Source organism: Chiloscyllium punctatum, chromosome 20 (assembly GCF_047496795.1).
Source record: "Chiloscyllium punctatum isolate Juve2018m chromosome 20, sChiPun1.3, whole genome shotgun sequence".
Lineage (NCBI taxonomy): Eukaryota > Metazoa > Chordata > Chondrichthyes > Orectolobiformes > Hemiscylliidae > Chiloscyllium > Chiloscyllium punctatum.
The window spans coordinates 91,937,580-91,961,672 of record NC_092758.1 but is presented as its reverse complement, the minus strand read 5'-3'; the positions used below and the strand labels follow the sequence as shown (position 1 = coordinate 91,961,672).

Here is a 24,093-nt window from a genome sequence, read left to right as displayed (position 1 = left end):
TGGCGGAGCAGATCTGATGGGCCAAATGGCCTAATTTCTGTTCCCATGGTCTTATCTATGCCAAACTTGCTAGTTTTGCTGGTGGGGGTTTTGACAAGGATATGGGATATGGGAGTAGAAGTACAACAGATGATGAAACACAGACAAGTATAGAAAAGAAAACAAATCAATCTGGAAGGTAGAACATTTACAATCAAGTTAGGGCACAAGGGTGTACTGCAAGGCTGGGCTTGTGTTTATTTTAATGCAAGGAGTCTTGTGAGTAAATGAGACGAGTTGAGGGTGTTGATTGTATCAATATTATCACAAATACATGTGAGGGAGGGACAGGATTGGCAGCTCAATATTCTAGTGATGCAGAATCTTTCGGATCTGTGTGTTAAAGAGGAAGTGATCCAGAAGTCTACTTCAGTTAGTAGGGCTAATATCTTAAAGTTCCTCAAATATGGCCATATGGGTAAAACTTATAAGCAAAATGGGGCAATCACACTATTGGGAGTGTACAGTCAAGGAGAGTTAGGACAGATACACACACAAATCTCAGAGGTGTAAAAATAATAAGTTCACACAAACAGGGGCTTTCCACTTGGAAAGGCTTAGGAGGGCTGGAATTCTCAAAATATACCCAGAAGAGCTTTTTAAGTAAAAGCAAATTACTGCGGATGCTGGAATCTGAAACCAAAAGATAGAAAATGCTGGAAAGTCTCAGCAAGTCTGGCAGCATCTGACAAAGCCCAGCTTTGACAAAGGGTCAGTTAGACTCGAAACATCAGCTCTTTTCTCTCCTTACAGATGCTGCCAGACTTGCTGAGATTTTCCAGCATTTTCTCTCTTTTAGAACTTTTTAAGTAATTACATAGGAAGTGCAAAAGGGAGGCAGTTCTCGACCTAATTTGAGGGAACAAATGGTGTAGATGTCAGTGGGGAAGTATCTTAGTGATAGCAACCATAACTTTATAAAATTGAAGCTTGTTAGGGAAATGACAAAGATGTACCAGAAGTAAAGGTTCTGAATTGGAGGGGATGGACAAGTTCTGGCTAAAGTGAAGTGGGAGCAACTGCTTGTAGGAAATTCTTCATCAGAATAGTGGGAATTATTCAGAAAAGAAATAGTGAGAGTGCAGGGTTAACTTGTCGTCATATTGGTGAAGGGTGGGACCAACAAGTCCAGAGAACCATGGATTGCAAGAGTTGTGCAGGATTTGATAAGGATATAAGGGAGGTTTATGGCAGATATCAAGAGCACAAAGTAGCAGGCGTCCTTGTAGAGTATATGAAATGCAGGGAGTTATTTAAAATAAATTACAAGAGCAAAGAGGGAACATGAAAACTCACTGATGGATAAAACAAGGGAAAGTCCAAAGGTATTTTAAATTACATTGGGGTAAGTAGGATAATCAGGGAAAGAGTAGAGCAAATTAGGGACCAAAGTGGCAATTGGTGTATGGAGCGAGAAGATGTAGAAGAGGTTTTAAAATGAGAACTTTGAATCTGTATTCACTATAGTATAGGATGATACAGGTATAGACATCAGAGACAGGGATTGTGACGTGTTTAACAAATTAGTTTTGATAAGGAGGAAGTAATAGTGATTTGGTGCACTTAAAACTGGCTGAATCCCTAGGCTCAGATGAGATGTATCCCAGAATCCTGTGGGAGTCAACACAGGAGATTGCAGGGACTCTGACATTAAGTTTCAAATTCTGTCTGACCAAAGGAGAGATGACAGAACACTAGGATAGCTGATGTACTTTCATTATTCAAGAAAGGTAGTGTGAATAAAGCAGGAAATTACTGACCAGTGTGTCTAATCTTAGTGGAAAGGAAACGACGGGAAAAAGGTTGAGGGTCAGAATTAATCTCCACTTGGAGGGGCAAAGATTAATCAAGGAGAGCCAACACAGCAGTCAGGGAGATCATGTCTAATAAATTTGACAGAATTTTATGAGGTGGTCACTAGGCAATATTCCCTCTAAGTTGCACAGCAATTGTAATGCTGGCGCCATTCCTAGCACTGACTTCAGGTTTTGGACGCCATTGCAATGCAATGTGGTGAAAAAGCAGGTAACTATAGGCCAATTAGCCTAATGGCAATTATTGTAAAAGTATTGGAATCAATTATTGAGGAAATAATAGCAGAACACTTGGAAAATCATAATCTCATCAAGCAGTCGGCATGGCTTCTTGAAAGGAAAATGGTGTCCAATTAATTTATTAGAATTTTTTGAGGAAGTCTCAACCAGAGTGGAGAGACAGAAGCCAGTAGACATGCTCTATTTGGACTTCCAGAAGGCATCTAACAAGGTATATCACAAAAAAATGAAGTCAGAAGAAAGAACCCATGGTTTTTAAGGTAGCATATGGTCCTGGATAGAGAACTGGCTCATCGGCAGGAAAGGGGAGTGGGAAAAGGGTTTTTTTTAAAAGTTGGCAATCTGTAATCGGTGGAATTCCAAAGGGATCAGTGCTGGGACCACAACTATTGACAATATACACAAATGACTTAAAGGATATGTATGTACTGTAGCCAAATTTATAGGCAATACAAAAGTAGGTGGAAAGGCAGGTTGTGAGAGGGATACAAACCATTTACAGAGCAATATTGATATGTTAATTAAGTAGACAAAAAGTTATCAAATGGTATATCATGTGGGTAAATGTGAAGCTGTTCACTTTGGAAGGAAGAACAATAGAACACTATTATTTAAATGGACAAAAATATAAAAAGTTACAACACAAAGGGACTTGGGGATATTTGTGCATGAAGCACAAAGCTAGCACACAGTTTCAGCAGGTAATCAAGAAGGCTAACGGAATGTTAGCCCTTATTTCAAGGAGGTTAGAGTATAGAGTAGGGAAGTCTTATTGCAGGGGTGCTGGAAATGCACAGCAGTTCAGGCAGCATCCGAGGAGCAGGAAAATCAACGTTTCGGGAAGGAGCCCTTCGTCAGGAATCAGGCTCATTCCGAATGAAGGGCTCTTGCCCGTAGCATCAATTTTCCTGCTCCTTGGATGCTGCCTGAACTGCTGTGCATTTCCAGCACCACTCTAATCTTCAGTTTCGCCAATTCTTATTGCAACTGTGCAAGGTGCTGGTGAGACTAAATCTGGAGTACTGTGAGCAGTTTTGATCCTCTTATTTAAGAAAATGTATTATTTCAGTGCAGAAGGTTCACTGGGATGGTCCTGGTTCGGAGGGATGTCTTATGGCAAAAAGATTAAACAGGTTGGGACTCTACTCATTGGAATTTTGAAAAAGAGTGGTGATCTCATTGAAACATTATAGGATTCTTTAAGGGACTTGACAGGGTAATGCTGAGAGGATGTTTGCCCCCCCCATAACAGAGTAAAGGATCCGAGGGTATAGTCTCAGATTAAAAGGGGGCGAATTTAACGCTGAGATAGGAAGGAACTTCTTCTACCATAGCGTTAAGTGTCATTGGAACAGAATTCCCAACAGAGTTATGGGGTCAAACTCCTTGTGTATATTTAAGGCTGAAATAAAGAAGAATCTTGATCATTAGGGGAATTAAGGATTATGTGATGAGGGGATATGTGAATTATTAGGAGCAGGCTCGATAGACCGAATGGCCAACACCTGTTTTTTTTAAATGGTCTTAAAAGGATAACAGTCATCCTTTCTAATTTACATAAATAACTGTCCTTTTTAAGTGGAGGAGACTGCAACTAATATTTACTATATTAGTGCATGAGTACTTAACGTATTAGGACATTCTTCTGTGTATGATTTTAATGCAGATGCCAACTCTGTTTTACAGTTCATATGCACTGAAATAGGCAAAACTTATTAAACAGAAGATAAAAGAATATAACAGCCATCTGTGCACGGTTGTTGCAAACAAGCTGCAGGACCTTCAGGAAAATAAATTAAATAGGAGTACAAAAGATATTGAGGAAAAAGGAAGTGCAAATCCGTTACTTGCAGCTTTTACCTTACCTTCTGAGCATACAAAGCACCAGCTGACATTGACATGACCATGATGCCTGCAGCCCCTCCGTGGAGTGAAGTGGTTAGTACATATGATACTGTTTGAAGCCAGGACCACGCATCCTGCTGCCAAACAATTATCGCTGGCATGATAAGCCACAGGACACCGCACACAGCGCATCATTCGACCTAATTACACAAAGACATAAATACATATAAACAGAAACACCCAATGTTAAATTACATTACAGATTAGTCTATTCAAGCTTGACACTTGTATTGCACATTGAAAGTTATTTTCACATTAATTTTCACTCAATCCAACAATTTACACTCGGGTTAATGGTAGGTGTCTTTGGCCTAGGATTGGGGAATTTCAAGACTAGGGGCATATTTTTTACACTAAGTGGAGAGAGATTTTAAAAAGACGAGGTGAATCTTTTTTTTACACAGACGGTGGTTCATGTGTGAAATGGACTTCCTGAGGAAATGGCGGATATGGGCACAGTTGCAACACTTAAAAGACATTTACTTATGGAGACAAGAAAGGTTTGGAGGGATATGGGCCAGGAGCAGGCAGGTGGAACTAGTTTAGTTTGGGATTAAGTTTGTTATGGACTGGTTGGATTGAAGGGATGTTTCCATGCTGTACAAATCTATGGATAATATGATAGTATGACATATATAATATGGCATTTAGTTAGGGTCATTAATGTAGTTGTCGAGTCCCAGAGATGATTCATAGGAGTATTACAGGACAATATTCAATAGTGTAAAATTCTAGGGAACTCGGGAATAACCATTGATCAAAGAAAATTAACAGAGGTAGTTATGAAGTTTAAATTCAGACTTGTTAGAAATTCACAAGGAATGAAATAAAGCAAATTCCAATTGAACTGATTACAACTCCCAGAGAAAGTCGTTTTCTTTCTTTACTTGCTTTGAACATTTTCTTCTGTAAAGAATATTTTCTGTATACAGTACCTTTGTTTGCTCTTGGATTAGTAGGGTTGCAAGCGTAACAAGACAGACAAACGTGGAGTGAGCACCGGAATCCTTTGTTCTGTATTACAGTGGTAGGGTATTTTTTAATGCAATCCATATGATAAAACTTCCCACATAGTGGCATAAGACATCGCTTCACATCCTTCTCATTTTCTTTACATACAAAGCAAGTATGAACACCTGAAAATATATGATAACTTGTTGATTTATTTGGAGAAACACAGTCACACTTAAAGAATTCACTAAAATGCTCAGAAACTTCATTTGTCAAGTCAACTTTGACCACAATCAAGAGAAAGCTTTTCCATATTCTTGTGCTTCCTTTTCTAATATCACAAAATAAGGCCTCAATACAAGCTTAATACTTGTACATATTACCTGTGTTCTTCAAATTTAATTTTAAATGACTCCACCCTTGTCAAGACCTGTCTAGTACATGACAATAAAACTGTATTTGTGCAAAAGAGACAACATTACATGTCAGAAAAAGACACTGTCGTATTTATATAGATATCATAGTGACTGTGGTATTTATGTCAATATGATAGTGACCAGGCATTATAACTAGCCAATAACGTAAGTTTCACCTTTGAAGGTCCCATTGGGCAGCACTGCTGCCGCACAGCACCAGGGACCTGGATTCAATTCCCGCCTCTGGCGACTGTCTGGGGGTGTGGAGTTTCTCCGTGGGTTTCCTCCAGGTGCTCCGGTTTCCTCCCACAATCTAAAGATGTGCAAGTCAGGTGAATTGCCATGCTAAATTATTCATAGTGTTAGGTGCATTCGTCAGGGGTAAATGTGGTGAAATGGGTTTGGGTGGGTTACTCTTTGGAGGGTCAGTGTGGACTTGCTGGGCCAAATGACCTGTTTCCACACTGTAGGAAATCTAATCTAATCATGTTATGGCCCTACACAAAACTACTTGTGCTTCTTTACCCACTCCTTGACCACATTATATATATTATATTAGTTATCATCCTATGTATTTAGCTTATTATTCCTACCACAAACTGTATCTAATCAACTGTATTTAATTTCTTAGCTGCAAAGTAGTTTCTATCAATGATACCCATTTTTACAGATATCATTTAATAGTCCTCCAATGTCATAAATTCATATATTGCAATAGTCACGAGGATTTTTTTTTGACTCAGCATATTAAAATCGTTCCCTTCTTTTAGCGCCACCTAACTCTGACTTCACCTTTGTGGATTCTGATAGCACCAGAACCATTTATTATTGGTTTATTATTCAATCCTCACCTCTCAATATATGCTATTTATTTGAATAGTTAGAGTTTGGAGATTTGGAGTATAATAGCTTTGTGCAACATCAAGTAGATTACAGTTGACAATGACTGTTATACTTCTAGCAAATTTCAGTATAAATAGCTCCATATGCAAACTTAACGGCTAACCTATTTAAAACTTCTTTTTCCTCTCTTCTGAAGCTGTAAGGAGTCTTTGTGTTCATCATGAACAAAAACTACTATTTTATAATTCCAGTGCCGTGAGAATTTGCCTATCCAGCAATACATCCCCTGCACCAGGTGGGATGCATCCTAGAATGTTAAAATAAGTAGCTAGAGAGATAGTGGATGTACTGATAGCAATCTTTCAAGAGTCCTTAGCTTCTGATAAAGTCCCAGAAGACTAGAAAAATGTCAATATAGTAGCCTTATTTATAAAAGGGAGACAGAAACACAGGTAACTACAGGCCTACTAACTTGACATCTCTCATTGCGAAAATGTTAAGAGTTTATAATAAAGGATGTAAATAGCGGAACATCTAGAAAAACAGAATATGACCAACTGAAGTCACATGGCTTCATGGAGGGGAAATGATGCCTGACAAATTTATTGGGATTTTTTAAGGAAGTAACAAATAGGATAAGTAAAGGAGAAGCAGTGGATATAACACTTCTGGATTTTCAGAAGGCATCTGATGACATGTTAAGTTACATAATAAGAGCTCATGAAGTTGTAGTTCTGAAGAAAGGTCAACTTTTTTTTTGTCCACAGATGCTGCCAGATTTGCTGAGTTTCTCCAGCAATTTCTGTTTGGTTTGATAAAAATAGGGAAGCCATGATAAAACTATACAAGGAAATTGTCAAAACACAACAGGATTACTATCAACAGTTTTAGGCCCTTTATCTAAGGATAGGTATGCTGACATTGCAGGAAATTCTATGATGGTTCACTCAGCAGATCAGAGTATGGAGGGATTGTCTTATGAGGAGAGGTTTTGTAGGTTGGACTTGTACAAATTGGAGTTTAGCAGAATGAAAGGTGACCTTAATGAAGTACACAAGATTATTATGTGACTTGACAGAGTAAATGTGGCGGAAAGGTTCTGGGTGAATCTAGGATTAGAGGGCATAGTCTCAAAAAAAAGGAGTTGCCCTTCTAAGACAGAAATGAGGAAGATTTTCTCTTCTCAAAAGGTGTTGAACTTGGGGATTCTCTACCACAAAAGGTTGTGGAAGCTGGGAGGTTAAGCATAATCTGTCTACCTCAGCCTTGAGTATTAATCAGTAATGAAATTAAGGGTTATAGAGAAAAAGCAGGAAAGTGAATTTGACAATTATCAGATCAGCTATGATGGAGCAGACTCACGCGTTGAATGGTCTGCTTCTGTTCATTTGTCTTAGGTTTTGCCATAGGACTGCTGAACTGTAGGAGGGGTGGGAAGATTGTTAAAGAAATTCTATTGCATTAACACAATACGGGAGAGGAGCTCAGAAATAAAACATTGTTCAGGATGGGTATTTTATGCTTAATTGGTAAATAAACAGCACATACCAATCTCTTTACAAATAATGCACAGAATTACAAACAAAGTACAGCACAGAAATGGCTCAAATGGTTCAGGCTGGTCTTTATACTTGACACGAATCACTTTCCACCTATCAGCTTAACTTCCTATTCCTTTCTCTCTTAAATGCTCATCCAGCTTCTCTTTAAATAAATCCCACACTATTTGTCTCAAGTACTCTTCACGGTAGCAAGCTACAAACTGCGTAAAAAAACTTTTCCTGAACTCTTTATTGGATTAATTAATGACTTTACAATCATTAAGGCTCCTAGTTTCAAACTATCTATAGGTTGAAGTTCTATAGCTACCCAATCAAACTCTTATCATTTTAAAGACTGCTATTAGGTCAACTCTGAGCCTTCTTTTTTCCTTAAGAAATGAGTTTCAGCCTTAGGAAGGGAGGTAGAGAGAATTTAGCACACTATTTACAGTTTAACATCAATGTATTTTAAATTGCTATGGAAATATAAAACAACATATCATTGTAGTATCAGTACAAATTTTACCTGTGGTACATTCTCTGCACATGAATTTCCCTTCAGGCATTTTGGTTAAACCTAGGCACTTTAAATGGAAGGCGCCACAGCATTGTCCTTCGCATAGCAGTAACTCCCCAGTTTTCTCACACAGCTTTAGAATAGAGGGAAGAAAGCAAACTGTTGAAGATACCATTCTGAAAAGACAATGGATTATCGCTATTTGTAACCAACAAAATATAATCCAGTGGAAAAGTCAATAATTCCGATCCTTATTTGGTGCTTTAAAGGGGAACAAAGTTTTTAAAAATCAGAATGTTCTACTGTTGCTTAAATACCTTTTAATCAAAACAAATGTTCCACCATTACATTTTTAAGTAAATAGCTTCAAGTTAAAGCTGCTTAGTTATTTAAAATTCCAACATGCTGGATAGGAAAGGGGTTGAAATAATGCATCCCAGATAATGCTGGCCAAATTTTGTTCAGATATAATTTGGACTTGGCAGAAAATGCAAGGTTACAAAATTGACTGAAGACGCAAAAGTAGGAAGATCTAGCAAGTTTGAGATGGTACATCCACAATACTGTTAGAGAGCGAGATCCAGGTTTCTGTCCCAGCAACAGCAAAGCTACAGTGATATGGAACAATGCAGGGTATGGTTTAGGGCATAACAACATAAAGGAACAGGAACAGGTAATTTAACCCCTCACATGGCCCCATTCTATAAAATCATGGCTGATCTGATCGTGATTGAGAATATGGTGCTGTAAAAGCACAGGTCAGGCAGCATCTGAGGAGAGGGTGAATCGGTGTTTCGTGCAAGAGCTCTTCATCAGGAATCTTGATCACATTCTTGACTCTGATTTCCAGCATCTGCAGTCCTGACTTTCTCCTCCTGATCTGACTCTGATCTCAACTCTTCTTTATGCCAGCTCCTTGTAGCCCTTAACTCCTCACTATTTCAAGAATCTGCTTGAATCTTTCAGTGATCTAGCCTCTAGCCATACACTACCCCCGTGAGAAGAATTCCTTCACATCTCAGTTTCAAACGTGTGTCGTTATGTCCCCTATTCGAAATTCCCTACATCATGAAAAATCTTCTCAATAATGGAAGACCTCTGTCATTATTATTATTTAAGTCAAAGACATTGATTTGAGACCCAAGTTGTACTTCCCTCCAAATGAGTTTGAAATTCTCATTGTGGGGACCATGCGAATGCCCCCCACAAAAGGATCCTCAATTATGAGATCTTTTATTAATCCCCCCCTCACTACACATTACTAAATCTAAAATACCTCATTTAGGCAAGTGCAGTGCATTCCATTAAACTCTTGACTTGTGCCTTTGTAGATGGTTAATAGATTTTGGGGAGGTGGGGCTGAGTTATAAATTGCAGAGCTTCCTGCTTCTGACCTCTCTTGCAGTCACAGTATTTATATAGCTGGGCTAGTTAAGTTTCTGATTAATGGTAACTCAGAGGATGTTGATGTTCAAGAATTCAGGGTGGATGCAGTTGGATGTTGGAAGGAAAAGACTGAGAAGAAAGGAGGGCAAGCAGGGGAAAGAGAGGGAAAGAGAGACAGTTTCAAAAGGAGAACAAGGGAAAGTGGAGGGGTACGGAATTGATATTGTTTGGTAAATAATCTTGATGAGCTTATTACAATCTTCACGTTCACTTTTAGCTGTGCACGTGCACTGTTATACAATAATTAAAATTGTACCCCACAGAGAACAACCTGGCACATGAAATCCTGACTATAAGATGCATGCATGAGTGGATATGCACAAATTTAAAGAGATCACACATTGTAACAAGTCAGCCAAGCATAACAAACAAAAATTACAGGGAACACTGGATGAGTGTGGAAAGCAGGGCAGAGGGCTTTAGGATTATTGACAGAAGCAGTCATGATGTTCCAAAATGTACACATAAATGGATACAGAGGAACCTAGAGAACACAGATATAGCAAATTAAATGAGAACACTGTACAGGGGTCAAAGTCCTGGAACTTCCTTCCCAACAGCATTTGGGTGTACAGACTCTATAACAAATTGCAGAGATTCTTGGCTGTGATTCGCCACCACCTTCTCTAGAACATTTACAGATAGGAAATAAATGCTGGCCTAACCAGCAACACGCAAGAGTCATACAGCATGGGAACAAACCCTTCGGTCCAACTAGTCCACACCGACCACGTTCCCAAGCTAAACTAGTCCGACCAGCCTGCATTATGCCCATATCCTTCTAAACCTTTCTCATTCATGTACATGTACAAATTTTCTTTTAAATATTGGAACGGTACCTGCATCCACCACTTCCTTCCCCAGTTCAATCCACACACTAACCACTCTCTGTGCAAAAAAAGTTGCCCCATATGTCCTTTTTAAATTTTTCTCCTCTCATCTTAAAAAATAAGCCTCCAAGATTTGAACTTCTCTACCTTGAAAAAAATACCTTTACTATTCACCTTATCTATGACTCTCACAATTTTATAAACCTCGATAAGGTCACCCCTCAACTGCTACACTATAGTGAAAAGCGTCCTGGCCTACCCAGGCATTTTTATGACTCAAACCTTCCATTCCTGACAACATCCAGGCAAATCTTTTCTGAACCCTCTCCAGTTTAAAAACTGGTCCTCACCCTCAACAATTTTTCCTTTGATTCCTCCCACTTCCTACAAACAAAGGGGTAGCTATGGCACCCACATGGGTCTGAGCCTCTTTGTAGGGTACATGGAATTTCTTCCGCAACTACACTGGCACTGTCCCTCAACTTTCCCTCCACTACACGAGGAGCTCTAACAGTTCATCAACTTCACCTACACCTTCCACCCTGACCTCAAATTCATTTGGACCATCTCTAACATCGCCCTCTCCTTCCTGGACCTCTGTCTACATCTCCGGTAACTTATTCAGCACTGACATCTATTTCAAACCCACCGACTCCCACAGCTACCTTGACTAGACCTCCTCTCATCCAAGCTCCTGCAAAAACGCAATCCCATGCTCCCAAATCCTCTGCCGCCGCCGTACCTACTCTCAGGATGACAGATTCCACTCCAGGACATCCAAGATGTCCTCCTGCTTCAAGAACCATAATCTCCCCTCTCCCGTGATTAATAATGGCCTCAACCTCATCTCCCTCATTCCCTACACCTCTGACCTCAAACCCCCACCCCCAAAAACAATAAGGAGAGAGCTCCCACTCCAAGCTCACATACCACCCCACCAATCTCCAAATCCAATGCATCATCCTCCACCATTTTTGCCACCTGCAGTCAGACCCCACCAAAACGATATTTCCTTCCCCGTCCCTATCTGCTTTCCATAGAGACCGTTCACTCCGCGACTCCCTCGTCAGTTCCACACTCCTTACCTGGCACCTTTCCCTGCAAGTGCAGCAAGTACAAAACCTGCCCCTACACCTTCCTTCTCACCTCCATCCAAGGCCACAATCATTCCAAATCCAGCAGAGATTCACCTGCACTTCTTCTATTGCATCTGTTGCTCCAATGTTTTCATATCAGAGAGACCAACTGCAGACTCAGGGACCAGTTCCTGGAGCATCTGTGCTCTGTACGCTCCAATCAACACCATCTTCTGGTTACCAGCCATTTCAACTCCTCCTCCCACTCCCTTGTCAATCATGGGCCTCCTACACTGTCAAAGTGAGACCAAACACAAACTGGAGGAACAACGTCGTACATTCTGCCTCAGGAGTTTACAGCCCACTGGCTTCGACATAGAGTTCACCAACTTTAAAATCTCCCCACCACAACCTTATCCCATGTCTAGCCCTTCCTCTCTTCCCCGCTTCCTTGACCTGACCTAACCTGTCCATCTTCCTTCTCACCTATTCACACCGTCCCTTCCACAGTCCAATCACAATAACCCCTTACCTGCCACCACCTGTCACCACCCCAACTGCATTTCATCCAGTCCCACCCCACCCCCTCTATTCATTCCTCAGGTTCCTTACCCCTTCCCAGTCCTGACGAAGGGTCCTGACCCAAAACGTCCACTTTCCTGCTGACTGACCTGCTTCACCTTTCCAGCTTCACATTTTATCGACTGACTTCCAGCATCTGCAATCCTTACTATCTCCAGTTTAATAATACTTTTCCTATAACAGGGCGACCAGAATTGGGCACAGTACTCCAGAAGAGGTCTCACTAACATCCTGTACAACCTCAATAATGACAACCCAACTCCTATACTCAGTGGTCTGAGCAATGAAGGCAAACGCGCTAAACGCCTTCTCAACCACCCTATCCATCTGTGATGCAAATTTCAAAGAATTATGTATCTGAACCCCAAGGTTTTTCTCTGTTCTACAACACTACCCAGGGCCCCATTAATTGTATAAGTTCTGCTCTTGTTTGTCTTGAGAAAGAATAAGAAAAACAATACAAACAACTCAAAGCTAAAACTGGGGTCCTGTGTTTGTCACAGTCAGAGTCACAGAGATCTACGTGCAGAAAAAAGGCCCTTCAGCCCTCCGGGTCTGTTCCAGTTAAAAGCAAGCACCTAACTTTGGCATCCCATTTTTCAGCACTTGGCCCATAGCCTTGAATGCCTTGGCACATCTTACTAGTTTTTAAATGTTATCAGGGTTTCTGCCTCTACCACCACAACATTTTGGATTGAAGCTAAGTTGTAGACAGAATAAATAAACTTGGAACATCTATGAAAGTATAAATATTTGGAGACAGTATTGCAGCAGCAGAACTGTGTCAAGTGAGTTCACAAGTGAATAAGATTCAAGGCACTCCGAGGACTGAAGAGTGAAGAGTCAACTATGAACCTGCACAGGCTGGTCCCGTGGTTCCACAAACTTGCGTAGTGGCCACAGGAGTTAGCAGTGAACAGAAGCAGACATGGTACCAGCAGAAGAACTATGACCAACAGAAATGACACCTGAGGAAAACACAAGTGAGATGCACAGTTCCCACGAAGGATGATAGACAAACCCACAGGATTGTTTCAGGTGAGAAAGTTGGCCTGATGAATAACTTTACCCAAGGGAAGAATACAAAAAATTGGGGTGATTACACACAAGATTGGAAACATTGTTGAAACTCGAGAAAAATGTCCAACCATGACTCAAAAAGGAGCTTTTAATCTTGAAGACAGGGTGGCAGAGTACAGTCACAGCAATCAAGGCTTAGTATGCAGTCATTGAAGTTATTTCAGAATTAAAAATTACATTTGATTCTGTTTCCATAGTGTTTAGAGGTAGAAATCCACTTTTTCATGAATATTTGAGAGAAAAATGTTTCATGATTTCAATGCTGAATGGCTGAGCTCTAATGTTGAGACTGTGCTTTTTTACTCAGTAAAAGTAGTAGCTTCGTTTGAACTCTGTTGTATTTTTTGGGATTTTTAATACATCAACCATAAGACCAACTAAACTCAAATGATTTTAGGTCAAGTTTAAGCAACTTTTTATGCAGTCACAAGAGATACTACGTTGGAGTCCAGTCGTGTTTTTAGGGGAACATGGGAGCTTGCTATGCATAAATTGGCTTATCTTCCTACACTGCATCAATGGCTGTTCTTCAAAATCATTTCATTGGCTGTAAGCACTCTAGGTTACCCACAGGTGTAAAACAAATATATAAGGGCAAGTTTTTATTTTTATCCTTAATCCAAAATAACAGAGTAGTCCAAAAGGCAAAAAGAAAACTAGAAAATCAAATATAAAACTTACAACTAGTGAATGGAGTACATGAAGAGCACACAAAGCCTGAAGATGGAAAATGTGTTCTGTGCTAGTAGCTTTTATTTGTGTTTTGGAGAACAATCAGTTCAAAAAGCATACTCAATAAACTGAGGTAAGAGGTATAAAGATATAATCAGAGCATTGAACAATAATGGGAATAATAGATATACAACATCATCACAACTTTTAAGAAAAATGTTGATGAAACATTTGAAGCAGATGATATGGACAGAGCAAGGGACTGAACGGTTTTGGATTTCCTAATAAATTTTTATCTTATAGATAGCAAAAGCACAAGGAACAGCCTCTCTTCTGTTCAAGAAAAAATCCAGCTCACAACTTGATTCAGAAGTAGATGGAACCACTGAGTTTGTGAAAACTTAAAAAAATAACAGAATCATCTCATCTTGCATGATATAAGTATGCATATTTCAAAGAAACCAAGATGGACTCTAATCAGCTAAATAGTAAGAGAATACAGACAAGAATGTAGGGGTCAACAAGCTCACAAGCAGCATTTCCTTTACATAACAGAGCAATATAAGAACTTAGCTAAAGTGTTCCAGGGGCAAGATTGTCCGGGTGAGTCTAGCTGTTAGTGAAGATGCATAGCTGTTAGTGAAGAGTTATACTTGTTAATACAGTGTTTGGAGTGCAGGGAGCACAGAGCCAAGAAAGGATCAACCAGGACGGAAGCAGCCGTTGAGAGAGTCCACAATAGTGCAGCTTTGGAGAGGATGATCAAGGCTAGATCATCAAAAGTGGAGAATTGTAGTATGTTGTGAGGTTTAATGAGATCTAATTACCCACCATGTCATGAACATCTAGGGAAATTGCTGAGAAATCTGTGGATTTGTCTCTGTGTGTTAGTCTGTCACAGTCTACTACCTATGTTTACCACATGTCAGTTCTGGATGTTAAAATATACGTATTATATAGGTTGCATTACTCTCCTAACCTTGTATAGTGGAGTTTATTGTTTTTCATTTGGAACCATGGAATGTTGTGGACTTATTCTCTTAGTGTGTCCTTTGGATCTAAAATAAAAATTACTTGTCCCTAGCCAAACTGTAACAAACTTGTTAGTTTGGTCCAGGACCATAACAAAGTACACAATTCTTTCATGATGCTTTATCCTGTTGGTCTCATGTAGATATTGATTCACTTGCTGCACAGCTCCTATTTTTCTCTCAAATAATTGTTTGAAAGTAAATGAGGCAGCAATCAATATGTAAATAGTTCCAATTCACATATTTTACTGGTAAATATCAAACTGAGATAATGACTAATTCTAAAGGTATAGGACATCACTATGTTAAACGGAGAATATTGCTAAGTGGATTAAGCAAACAACAGAAATTTATATATTGACCAATTCTGCAAAGAACTCCTCCAGTGCTTACTTTGGAGGGAATAGACTGATAATGGAAATTCTTGATTCATCTAGGTTTTTAGGTTTAACTTCAGTTGGTTTGAAACTACCTATCGAATTAACTCATTGATAAATGCATCATGTATTGACAGACCAAGGTACACGGACTAGGAAAATCCCAAGTTGTTCTGCATCTGCCAGCCTTTGCTAGATTTAGAGTTTTATGCCAACAACCTTCAATATTCTACAGATAGAAAGAAAGAGATGAGAAAAATGACAGCACACTTCCTGACCAGAAAATCTTTTCAATCACCTCAGCTGAAGTACAATCTCAATTTTCTTATGCCATAGAGATCATCCAATCACACATTTTAGGAGTTACTTCGCTGAATTTCAGACAACTGACATTTATTTTCTACACCATGGATGTACAGCATAGTACAAATTAGGTTAAAAGTGAACTCATTTTGTTCTGTTTTACACAGCCAGTGATGGACATGTTTCATGTTTGTCTCCAGTATCTGGCACTTGCAGCTTGACTAAATTGGTTGCTCCTTACAATTTAGTACATACCTAGTTTACAGAATGGATATTTGCTTAGTGAACTGTTGAGCTGTAGGGATACAGAAGGTCCAACATTTGTATGTTTAATTAGCATCTGATAGCCCTTCAGCAGTGCAAGAATGCCTATTGGGCTTGCAGTCATTGTAATCTCAGTGTCAGCTTCTGTTCATTTTGCAGAATCACATGATGGCAGAGAGCAGATGTTGTTATTAATTAGCTGGTTGTGAGTTTTAATATGCAATTCATTAATAGAGGATGTCTACTTACAATGCCAACATGATTTATGTGGTGGTAATGGCAGAATTTAAAAAGATGAATGAAATTTTTCCTTACCATTGTCTATTAATTTAATTTTATCATAGTTAATACAAAGCTGCTAAAACAAACTTTCATTAATTATTAACTGAGGTAGCATCACAATCTTTACTGTAGTTTATCAAGCTATTCAACAGATTTTCATTACAGTAACCAAATCACATTTGCAGAGATCACTCTTTTCATAGGGGAACAATATTCAGATTTTGTTAGGTGGTTTATTAGCTTACAAAAAGTCTTCTCTGAATTGGTGCTGAAGGATCTGTTAAGCCACCTGAGATAGACAACAGGGGCCTTGGTTTAATGTTTTATACAGAACGTAGCATCTCTGATTAGAGTCATAGAGATGTACAGCAAGGAAACAGACCCTTCGGTTCAACTCGACCATGACAACCAGATTCCTAAACTAATCTAGCCTCATTTGCCAGCACTTGGCCCATATCCCTCTAAGCCTTTTCTATTCATATACTCATCCAGATGCCTTTTAAAAGATGTAATTTTACCAGCCTCCACCACTTCCTCTGGCAGCTCATTCCATAGACTCAACACCCTCTTCATGAAAACGTTGCCCCTTAGGTCCCTTTTATATCTTTCTCCTCTCACCCTAAACCTATGCCTTCTAGTTCTCGATTCCCCTACTCCAGGGAAAAGATCTTGTCTATTTATCCTATCCATGTCCCTCATGATTTTATAAACCTCTATAAGGTCACTGCTCAGCCTCCGATGCTCCAGGGAAAACAGCCCCAGCCTATTCAGCCTCCCCATTTAGCTCAAATCCTCCAACCCTGGCAATATTCTTGTATATCTTTTCTGAACCCTTTCAAGTTTCACAACATCCTTCAGATAGGAAGGAGACCAGAATTGCATGCAATATTCCAAAAAGTGGCCTAACCAATAGCCGCAACATGACCTCCCAACTCCTACAGTCAATTCTCTGACCAATAAAGGAAAGCATATTAAACACCTTCTTCGCTATCCTAACAACCTGTGACTCTACTTTCAAGGAACTATGAACCTGCATTCTAAGGTCTCTTTGTTCAGCAACATTTGTAACATACGTCCTCAGTGCTGCATTTTAGCATCAGTCTAGATTTTTGTCTCAAGCCTCAAAAGTGGGACTGAAATCTCTAACCTTCTGTCCCATACACAATGAGCCACCAACTGAGCCAAGATGTAAGCAACAGCATAAGCCACTATCAGCAAATTTTACATATCATACCTGGCAGACATTTTCTTTCTTTGCAGCCCCTCCACCACGTTCCACTTGTGATTTCCTTGATGTTGATAAAAACAGATCTAAGTCATTTTCATCTGCAGAGTCTGGCTGAGTATCATTCTGTATGGTTGGTATAGGATGACAACCATAAAAAAAAAAGCACAATTCAGTGACACTTGTACACTTCTCATTTGGAAATAGTAGAATGACAAAATCTTTGCACAATACCTGTTTTGTTATGACTCAGACAACAAAAGATGTTATGCATTTAATTATAATTAGGTGAATGCCTTGGCCGTTTTTGAAATTTCGTCAAAGTTCATTGAAAAAACCATTTTTAAAGGGAAACATTGTCAGACTTGTTGCTAGTAGAAAATGATTTTAAAATTTCTTTATTTTGGTGCCAATACAGATACTGAAACATTTAGATTTCTATTGATAGAATCAGTTGTTTTTAAGAATTAAAACACGAAAGGACTACCAGGAAAGAAAGAAAGAAAGCCATTCAGGCTAATAGAAAAATAAGACTTGGATGTAGAATTAAAAGCAATAAGAATATTGCTCATTATTTTTATGCATTCGTTTGTGAAAAGCAATAAAGTGGTACAAGTATGTCCAGTAGTATACAGCCATGCTCATGAGATAGCCAACACTACAGAGTAATGCATGGTTATTATTCATTGTCAATATGGGTACATCTTTCTTGATAGTATCAGATACTAGACACAGCTAGAGATAGACTGCAGAGAATCCATCTTTGTGAAATCTCTAGCATCACAAATGTAAGACTACAGACAATGCAATTCAAGAAATGGTTGAATGCACAAATACAGCAAAGTCTATAAATGCTGATGACATCCTAACTGTAGTATTGAACATGTAACCAAAACCACTTAAGCTTCTAGCCAAGCTGTTGACAACTGCCAATTTCCAGATAAAGTGGCAAACTTACCCAGATATGTCCTGTACATTAATCACAGGCAATCTGAAATAGCCGTAGAACATCGAACAATACAGCGCAAAACAGGTCCTTCCTTCAGCCCTTGATGTTGCACCGAACTGTGAACTATTCTCAGCTCATCCCCCTCCACTAACCCATCATCATTCATGTACTCAGCCAAGGATTGTTTAAATCGCCATAACATGGCTGAGTTAACTACATTGGCAGGTAGGGCATTTCACGCATTTACCACTCTCTGAGTAGAGAACCTGCCTCTGACATCTGTCTTAAATCTATCACCCCTCAATTTGTAGTTATGCCTCCTCGTACAAGCTGATGTCATTATCCTAGGAAAAAGACTTTCACTGTCTACCCTATCTAATCCTCTGATCATGTCTCTATCAAATCATCCCTTAGCCATCTTCTCTCCAATAAGAACAGACCCAAGTCTCTCAGCCTCTCCTCATAAGACCTTCCCTCCAGACCAGGCAACACCCTGGTAAATCTCCTCTGCACCTTTTCCAATTCTTCCACATCCTTCTTGAAATATGGCAACCAGAACAATACACAATATTCCAAGTGTGGCCACACGAGCGTTTTGTATAGTTGCAGCATGATATTGCAGCTCTGGAACTCAATCCCTCTACCAATGAAACCAAACACACCGTATGCCTTCTTAACAGCACTATCAATCTGGATGGCAACTTTCAGGGATCTACGTACATGGACTCCAAGATCCCTTTGCACATCCATACCACCAACAATCTTTCCACTGACCCAGTACTCTGCCTTCCTGTTATTCTTCCGAAAGTGCATCACCTCTCATTTAGCTGCATTGAACTCCATTTGCCACCTCTCAGCCTAATTCTGCAGTTTATCCATGTCCCCCTGCAACCTGTAACATTCTTCCAAACTGTCCACTACTCCACCGACTTTAGTGTCATCCGCAAATTTACTAATCCACCCACCTATGCCTGCATCTAAGTCATTTATAAAAATGACAAACAGCCGTGGTCCCAAAACAGATCCTTGTGGCACACCACTAGTTACTGGACTCCAGACTGAATATTTTCCATCAACCACCACTCACTGCCTTCTTTCAGAAAGCCAGTTTCTAATCCAAACTGCTAAATCACCCTCAATCCCATGTCTCTGCATTTTCTCCAACAGCCTACCAAATCAAAGGCTTTACTGAAGTCCATGTACACCACATCAACTGCCCTACCCTCATCTACATGCTTGCTCATCTTCTCATAAAACTCAGTGAGGTTTGTGAGACACAATCTGCCCTTGACAAAACCATGTTGACTATCTGAAATCAACTGTTGTTTGTTTGTTAGATTATTATAAATCTTATCTCTTATAATCCTTTCCAAAACCTTTCTTACAACAGAAATAAGGTTCACTTGTCTATAATTAACTAGGCCATTTCTTCTGCCCTTCTTGAACAAGGGCTGAAGAAGGGCTTATGCCCGAAACGTCGATTCTCCTGCTCCTTGGATGCTGCCTGACCTGCTGCGCTTTTCCAGCAACACATTTTTCAGCTCTGATCTCCAGTATCTGCAGTCCTAACTTTCTCCTTCTTGAACAAGGGCACAACGTTTGCAATCCTCCAGTCCTCTGACACTAAACCTGTAGACAATAATGACTCAAATATCAAAGCCAAAGGCTCTGCTATCTCTTCCCTAGCTTTCCAGAGAATCTTCAGATAAATCCCATCCCAGAGGACTTGTCTACTTTCACTCTTTCTAGAATTGATAACACCTGTTCATAACTAACCTCGATCCTTTCTAGTCTAATATCGCGTATCTCAATCTTCTCCCATTCTATGCATCCTAATTCTTGCCTAACTGCATTATAATTGCCCTTGCCCCATTGATAACTCTTGACCTGTGGCATGTACCTATCCCTTTCCATTGCTAAACTAAATGTAACTGAATTATGGTCACTCTCTCCAAAGTGCTCACCTACAACTAAATCAAACACCTGGCCTGGTTCACTAACAAGCACCAGATCCCTTTGTCGGCCCTTCAACATGCTGTGTCAGGAAATCCTCCTGTAGACATTGAACAAAAACTTATCCATCCGACATACGAGAGTTATAGCATTTCCAGTCAATGTTGGGCAAATAAAAGTCCCCCATAATGACCACCCTTTTCCTTTCATCCTACCCAGAATAATTTTGCCAATCCTCTCTTCCACCTCCCTGGAACTCTGTGGAGACCTTTAAAAGATTCCAAGCAGTGTGACCTCTCCTCTCCTGTTTCTAACCATAGCCCACAGCTACATATTGTACCATTTTACTCTTACTTATCAAACTGATGTAAGGGGATACTGACAGTACTATTAACTAGCACTTATGCACCAATAATCTGCTCATTAATGCTCAAACTCAATTTGTATACCATGAGAAACAATCAGCTCCAGACTTATTTTAGTCTTGGTCCAGACACATAAAGAAAGCTAAATTCCAGAAATGAAGTGAATGATTGCCCTTGACAAGAATATAAGAAATTGGAGCAGAATTGGCCATTCACCCCTTCAAGTCTGCTCCACTATTCTAGATAATCATGGCTGATCTGGCGCAGGGCTCAACTCCACTTTCTTGTCAGCTCCTCACAGTACTCAACTTAATATTCGCAAATATCTAAATCTTCATGAAATACTTGCAGGAATCCAGCCACCACAACTTGTTGTGGTAGAGAATTCCACGCATGCACAATTCTGAGAGAAAAACTTCCTTCTCAACTCAGTTTTAAATCAGTGTCCACTTATTCTCTAACTATGGTCTCTATTTTGAGATTTCCCCATTAATGGAAATATCTTCTCAACTTCTTTCATGTCAAGACCCCTCAGAATTTTATATACTTCAATAAAATCAAGGAATCATTTGACAAAGAATGGCTTTAAGTGGGGGCAGCAAAAAGTCAATCAAGGCATTCATAATTGGTTGAAATCTTACCTAGCAAAAGGGAAGCTCTGAGACAGCGTAAACTCAAGAGCATGTGTCTTCCAACCTTCTTCCAGACTAAACATTAAGCTCAAATACATTAGATAATAAACTTTGCCCTGCTTTATTTCCCTTTTCTTTGCTGGCCTTGGCTTTTCTTGAGTTTACATTCATTTTTGTATTTGGATGGCAACTGTTCATGTTTCTGTCATTCAAACCGCCTTTAGATGCATATTCTGTTTTGATCTCTCTTCCAATATCATTGTCTTTCGTCTTTCACCATGAATCTTTTTTCTCATTTAATATTTCCTGACTTTCATTCTGTCACAGAGCTTCACTGTTATTCTTTATCCCATCCTCCCTCCTTTCATATGCTTAAAACCCACTGCAGCACATCTCTAACTTTTCCCAATTATGATGCGAAGTCACCAACCTGAAACACTGGGCTTAATTTTTGTCCTTACCTGCAGCAAAGTTGGCAGTAGAGGAGGGGCCACTTAATCCAATGGACAGGAGCTGGTTGGGCACAATGCTAAATCCATGGGGGAAGACCGCTGGATTAAATTACTTACAGTGTGGAAACAGGCCCTTCGGCCCAATAAATCCACACCGACCCGTTGAAGCGCAACCCACCCAGACCCACTCCCCTACATTTATCCCTTCACCTAACACCACGGGCAATTTAGCATGGCCAATTCACCTAACGTGCACATTTTTGGATTGTCGGAGGAAACCGGAGCACCCAGAGGAAACCCACGCAGACAAGGGGAGAACGTGCAAACTCCACACAGAGAGTCGCCTGAGGCGGGAATTGAACCCGGGTCTCTGATGCTGTGAGGCAGCAGTGCTAACCACTGTGCCACCGTGGCCTGATGATGTTTCCACATTGATGCCAATTAAGATTCTTGAGGGCAATTAACACCCGCTTAATGGGCTTTTCCCACCATCATCAGTATTAATCCTGACATGCTTTCTAGTAGGTTTCTGAGGATGGGGGACTCTGTTGTTCAAAAGCACCTATTGCTTGTTTGAGGAACTTGACATCAGGAAAAGTTAGGACCCGCTGACAATCACTCCAATGTATTGCCTTTCCTGCTGATGTCTCTACCTGCAACCTCCTTCCTGGAGACAACCACTTGTACTCTAGTCCCTTCTTAATCCCAAGGCCTCTGTTAAGTGTAGTATTAGTACCATCCATCACCTCATTGGAAAGGAAAAGTACAAAAGTACTGCCAGCCTCTAGATGGCTGGCAGCTATTGGCATTTGGACATTCCTCAATCCTAGGGAAAGGCCCAAGACTGGTTGGTTAAGTAGGTGTTTAGCACATGATGCAGTGAGCTTCCTGAAGTAGGGATCTCACCAGTTTTTCATTTGGTACTCAAGGCCACACTGTCAGACCTGCTGAGTACTTTCAATATTTTTAGTTTCTATTCCATATTTCCAGCCCCAATGTATTTTACTTTTGCATAAATAATGTTCATGATAGATGAGGCATGGAATTTGAAGTAAGCTCTGAACTGGACAGATGCTGAGCTTTAGCACAATCTGGTTTAAACTGATGAGCAGTCAGGAAGGATGACAAGAGTCAGTGGCAGCCATGGAAAAACATATCTTCAATTACCTTGACAGTTATTTGCAGAAATCCAAGTTTTAAGAATAAGTTATAAGGGTATCACTGGCAAGGTTGGCATTTATTTCCCTGAGAAAGTACTAACAGGCGTCTCCTGAAACCCTTATGACTCATATGCTAAATCAAAATGGGACAGAGTTTGTAGGAGAACTTGGGAAATTATAAAGCTCCCATTGCTGTTGTCCTTTCAGGTGGTGGGGTTTGCATTTGGGGAGGTAATGCCAAAGAAGCCAGCGTTGCTGAAATATATTTTAAATATCTTGTGTACTACAGCCATATTATACAAATAATGGAGAGAACAGATGCTTAAACTGGTGGATGGGGCACCAAATAAACAGACCTCTTTGTCCTAGATGGTACTGAGGTGCTGTAATTGCATCAAAGGGAGTAGCTGGTATTCCATCACATCTCTGACTTGTCCTTGCAGATGATGGAAACACTCTGGAGAGTCAGGATGGGATCCTCTTATTTCAAAATACCTCCTTCAATCAGCTCCACCAGCCATGGCACTCATGTGGTTGTTTCTGACTCCCAGGATGTTAGTGGCCAGGTATCTGCCCGAACTTAAACGGTGTGCAGTCCTGCTGCATGGCACCATGTCTATCCAGATGTTATGCATTTTTTTAATTAAATGAAAGCCTGGGGGAACAATAGTTTCCTGATGCAGTCTCAATGCCAACACCTCAACCAGAGTAGACTTTCCAACCAGCAAGAACACTTTTCTCATGCAGTATAAATTGCTGTTCTCTGTGAAATTTGGTATTCTTGTACCTGTTATGATTCATGCAACATGATAAGCTTTAACAGTGTGTCTCTCTTTATAGCAATACTCATGATCTTGTCCAGTTAAAGAAATTACTCTTCCCACATGTTAGAGTTTGAGCTGCATGTATAGCTTTTCACAAACACTAATTCCATCAGACTTTCAATATCAATTTCTACTTAAATTATATCACTTAGAACTGCTGTCTTTTAATTGTAAATTGTATTGCTGTTCTTGCACTTGTAACTGTTTTATAGAGATTATATAGAATTACATTTTCTGATTAGCACTTCAACATGATTTTAATGTTTTACATTTTACTGATAGCTCTATTAAATTGATTTGTGGTCATCCATCCCAGACAATCCA

General features: G+C 39.9%; 1 protein-coding gene across 5 annotated transcripts in view; it reads right to left on the bottom strand.

Moving 5' to 3' along the window:
* nsd1a (nuclear receptor binding SET domain protein 1a) overlaps window positions 1-24,093 on the bottom strand; it is a 238,012-nt gene that overhangs the window by 49,632 nt on the left and 164,287 nt on the right. For all 5 annotated transcript variants that reach the window (XR_011963528.1, XM_072591225.1, XM_072591226.1 and 2 more), the window contains exons 12-15: window positions 17,444-17,560; window positions 8,276-8,399; window positions 4,934-5,134; window positions 3,959-4,138 (exon numbers count right to left, since the gene is read on the bottom strand). Coding sequence is in view for 4 of the 5 variants with exons in the window: in XM_072591225.1 (XP_072447326.1) it covers window positions 3,959-4,138; window positions 4,934-5,134; window positions 8,276-8,399; window positions 17,444-17,560 (622 nt within the window). In the remaining variant the exon portion in view is untranslated. The remainder of the gene's footprint in view (window positions 1-3,958; window positions 4,139-4,933; window positions 5,135-8,275; window positions 8,400-17,443; window positions 17,561-24,093) is intronic.